Here is a 3,959-nt window from a genome sequence, read left to right on the forward strand (position 1 = left end):
ATCCTAATGTGAAGCGGTGCTTATGAGAATTTGACTTGAAAAATGCACTACCGCATACCAGATCAGATAAAGATGTCACAAAATTGAATTTGGAGGACAACCATCAGAGAGCTTAAGGACGTTGCCTTAGTCGCTCCTTATGTATGTGTGCAATTTGGTCTCTTTATGTGACTTGTCGTCATGTGTTGGGGGCCAAGACTTATTTTTTGGTATAGAGAATAAGCAAGTGCAACCCCCTTTGCACTATCCCAGAGCTCTCCACGATAGCCCGGTGGTGCGCTCGCGCTGGGCGAAAATTGTACCGCCTCGCCCGGCTCGATTGTACTGCAGTGTACTGCGAGAAAGCGCGAGCACTGGAGCCGTACTGCAAGCGAGCCAGGGAAAAAACTGTTGAAGCCATCCTCCTATCCTCTCACCTTTGCTCTCTCCCTCCCAACCCCTAATTTTTCTCCCCTCCCAATCATCCTGGCGGCAGCAGCAGAGGCGAGAGGGCAACAGAGCTGCGACGACCAGGTCAAGAACCCCAGCAGCCGCCTCCCCTCCCCTACCCCCTTTTCATCGCCCAGATGCTCATCAGGGAGCAGGACGACCTGTGCCTCCAGATGTGCCGCTGCCGCGACATGGAAGCTGGCCTACTGATGCTGCTCTCCTCCCGTGTCGGGGACGACGAGCTACTGCTGCACACCGGTGAATAGTGGCAATCGAGTACTCCTTTATGTCAAGTTCGTTCCCCTTTTTCTAATGGAATGCTGTCATTTTCTTATTTCTATTGCAATGATTGATGGTAAAGCCCAATGCATCGGTCAGGCGAGGATGGGAGGCGGCGGGTTCAGGAGGGCGCCTGGCAGGGATGATGTGGCGCCATATTTGTGGCGTAAGAGAAGGAGGGGGACCTATCGGCTTATGAGTGATAGTCCACATCGAACACGTAAGCCCTAACCATTGCTCTCCGGGTTTCATCTGTGAACCCTCTGTACTCAGTCATGTTAATTGTTCTATCACACTTGTTTTTTTGTAGACATGTGTTCTATGGAAGTGCTAGGAGCAGCAAATCTCCTTATTAATGTGTTGCCATACCTGGCAGGGCTAGCCATTTTAAATTTATTCGTTCCTTCACTCAGATAATTTTTGTTTGGTTCCATTTGTTTGTAGGTTCTTGTGGAGGTTGGTCGAGCTCCAAGACAGGGTCAGAGTTGGTCAAGGTATAATGGATGGAGCTTTAATGTCAGATTATTCTTGCCTATAGATTTCCCCACTGTTGTTCACTTCATAGACATGATGTTCTTTTTTTCCTTTTACCAGAGAACCAATGATCTTGTGAAAAATAAATCCATCTGACCTCTATTATATGTGGCTACAGGGTGACCTCTATTATTTGTCGCTACAGGGTGAGCTTATAATGTCTTAGATTATTTATTTTTGACATATGTATTCTACCATATTGCTATGCGTGAAGCTTGCGAATATGTTGAAGAAAGTTGCCTGTCAAGGTAAAAGAATATTATATCCGGGACTAGTGGCAGTAGAACTATGTTCCGTTCCATGCTTATTGTCATAGTTGTCATATGCTGATAATGCCGGCATGTTGTGGTGTTCATACTCTCATGCTTATCCTCAGATTTTGAACTTATTTGTTTGAAACACGTATACCTCCTCATGGTCTCAATAATAGTTGGATTGTAACTGTAGTCCGTAACAGTCTTTTTGTCTTTCATTTGGCTAGCTTCCCTGTTGAACTAGGATGTCCAGTATATAAATACAGAGATGGACCTCTCAAGGCTGTAGATGAATATCAGTTTTGCAAACCTTATGTGATGGTACTGTCAGGATTCAGGAAGCAACTATTTATGTTTTCCCAGAGCCCTTTCATTCTTCCCCAAATTTAAACTATATTGATAATATAAATACCTACCCTCTTTATAAGTATCTGTGTATGGTGTAATTATGTACATCTAATGTACCTACCCTCTTTATAAGTATCTGTGTATGGTGTAATTATGTACATCTAATGTCGTGTTGAGTTTTCTGGTATGTGCTTCTTGTAGGTTATTGTCATAGTGGGAGAAACTGGTTATGGTTAAATGGTGCAAATACCTCAGTATCTTCCTGGAGCTAGATATACAGCAAGAGGAAAGGTATGCTGCATGTCAACATTGATCTTTCTATTGTTCTTTCGCAAACCGTTTCCATGTTTATTGATCTTGCATGTTTTATAGTGCAGTCTACATGCTCTGGTACATTAGTGAAATGGCTATGCTCTGCTCCTTGGCGGTATTCGGCGGGAGTAGCACTGGCCGCCGCAGCACAGCAACTTCGAGAAGAGGTGAGCCGCCTCTGATCTACCTTGAGTATAGGCGAGGATTGGGAATGCAGATAACATGTAAGCTAGAAGAGAAGTGTACTGCATATTTTTCAGATGAAGTAGACCACATGCCTACACCGGTAAATTGTTAGTAATTGCTTCAAAAATATGTTAAAGTTAGTAATTGCTCCTGGACCATAGGTATGAACACATGCCATTTGCATTAAGTCAACTGCCCCACTGAAGCCTTTTGGTAAAAAAAATTCGTTTACTTCTGAAATATCTTTCATAATACGGAATATGTATTGCTGGAAATCTGTGATAAAATGGGTCACGATAGAGTGCATGAAAACTTTTGTTTCAGAAAACAGGGCACCAGGTCCAGGCTAGACAGGTGGTTAACCCTCTTTGTGATATCATCCATTTTATTGCCATTCAAGGACTTACAGCTTAGGCCTTCAATCAGTTTGTGGTTTGCCTTACATATTTTTGTGCCTTCTGCTCACAACAAATTGCTACATCTTCTTTTGCATAGGAAAAGTGGTAAATACGTCTGTGCATATATAAAGTCTGGTTTATAGGTTGATAATTATAGTGAATAAGATGTAGGTGCATATTCTGTTAAAATTCTAAATTAGAAGCACATGATTTATTGATTGGAATTTTCTATCTATGTTCTGGTGTGCTTATCTCTGCATTTGAAGGTAGCAAACTATGTCTTTTCAAGATAGTAAAATTGAGGAAAACGGATATAGTTCTTCAATAGAAAGATAATTGTTAAGACAACTATGCATGTGTTCTACTCTTGCATTCTAATTAGCATTAAAGGCCTCGAGAAAGGCTGGCCCTGCAACCCAATTCGCCCACCCTGCAGAATCGAACCTGAATCCGTTGTTTGCCTCCTCGCCAACTGCTCATTTGGGCTCTTCTGCTTGATTGGTGGCAGCTGTCTTCCAATCAGGTTTCTTTTCAGCACTGCAAGGCCTGGAGCTCCATCATGCAGCTTGTTGCTGCTGAAAGCTCTAGACAGATTCCGCGGGGACTTTTCGATGTGGTCGGACGCTCAAAAATGCTGAACCTAGGAAGACCACATGGACGACTGAATATAATGGCCAACTGGGTGCTGCTGAGTCTCTGGTGCTTTGTATTCTTTTTTTCTTCAGTTTTTCGGTTTCGCTCCCAGCTTGGTTTGGTTTGTCTTCAAATCCTGTAACTCTCCTCTAATCCATAATCAATGAAAAGTTGCACTGACAGCCCTTTCGTCAAGAAAAGTTTCAACTTCTCAGCCTTTTATTTTTGTTTTTCCATGATAATTGAGGAGAAAAGAATTCTGTTGTTCAACACAAAGTAAATTGTTGCGACGGCTCTTGCATTCTAATTAGTATCAAAGGCCTCTGCCTTTTCTATTTATTTTCTCAAGACTCTGGGTAATACATGCAATTAGGCAACAATGTACAATCTTTCATGTCTTCAGTTTTTAATACACTCGTGAATTATACACCCTATGTTGCTTTATACCTGAGTACATTGTTATCTATGTGTTACCAAATACGAGGACACAAGGATCAGCACGTGAAGAAAAGATCTTGAAACATGAAGCTAATAAGTGAAAAGCTGGGAAAAGGAGATTAGCCAAGTGGAAAGATTTGAGATAGAA

At 42.2% G+C, this 3,959-nt stretch overlaps 1 protein-coding gene across 11 annotated transcripts; it reads left to right on the top strand.

Annotated features, from left to right (window-relative positions):
* Positions 1–303: 303 nt before the first annotated feature.
* On the top strand, positions 304–3,680 carry LOC124692210. 11 transcript variants are annotated; one of them, XR_006999401.1, is made up of 6 exons: positions 304–928; positions 1,019–1,202; positions 1,303–1,388; positions 2,046–2,135; positions 2,217–2,323; positions 3,249–3,680. XR_006999401.1 is itself a non-coding variant. In XM_047225532.1 (6 exons), the coding sequence occupies exons 1-4, from the start codon at positions 567–569 to the stop codon at positions 2,079–2,081; spliced, it is 345 nt and encodes a 114-aa protein (XP_047081488.1). In that variant the 5' UTR covers positions 304–566; the 3' UTR covers positions 2,082–2,135; positions 2,217–2,323; positions 3,249–3,680. The 11 variants fall into 11 exon arrangements, 2 of the variants coding, with proteins under 2 accessions (XP_047081488.1, XP_047081487.1); XR_006999399.1 differs by having other exon boundaries at positions 2,222–2,323; XR_006999393.1 differs by having other exon boundaries at positions 304–722; positions 808–928; positions 1,303–2,135; positions 2,222–2,323.
* The last annotated feature ends 279 nt before the right edge of the window (positions 3,681–3,959 follow it).

Source organism: Lolium rigidum, chromosome 2, assembly GCF_022539505.1.
Source record: "Lolium rigidum isolate FL_2022 chromosome 2, APGP_CSIRO_Lrig_0.1, whole genome shotgun sequence".
NCBI classification, from domain to species: domain Eukaryota; kingdom Viridiplantae; phylum Streptophyta; class Magnoliopsida; order Poales; family Poaceae; genus Lolium; species Lolium rigidum.

Bases quoted from the DNA above. Each gene is read 5' to 3' on its own strand.
- LOC124692210 (XM_047225532.1), top strand. From the start codon at position 567: ATGCTCATCAGGGAGCAGGACGACCTGTGCCTCCAGATGTGCCGCTGC. The intron at 688-790 runs GTGAATAGTGGC...TTGATGGTAAAG, and splicing joins CGAGCTACTGCTGCACACCG to CCCAATGCATCGGTCAGGCG. The intron at 929-1,152 runs GTAAGCCCTAAC...ATTTGTTTGTAG, and splicing joins TGATAGTCCACATCGAACAC to GTTCTTGTGGAGGTTGGTCG.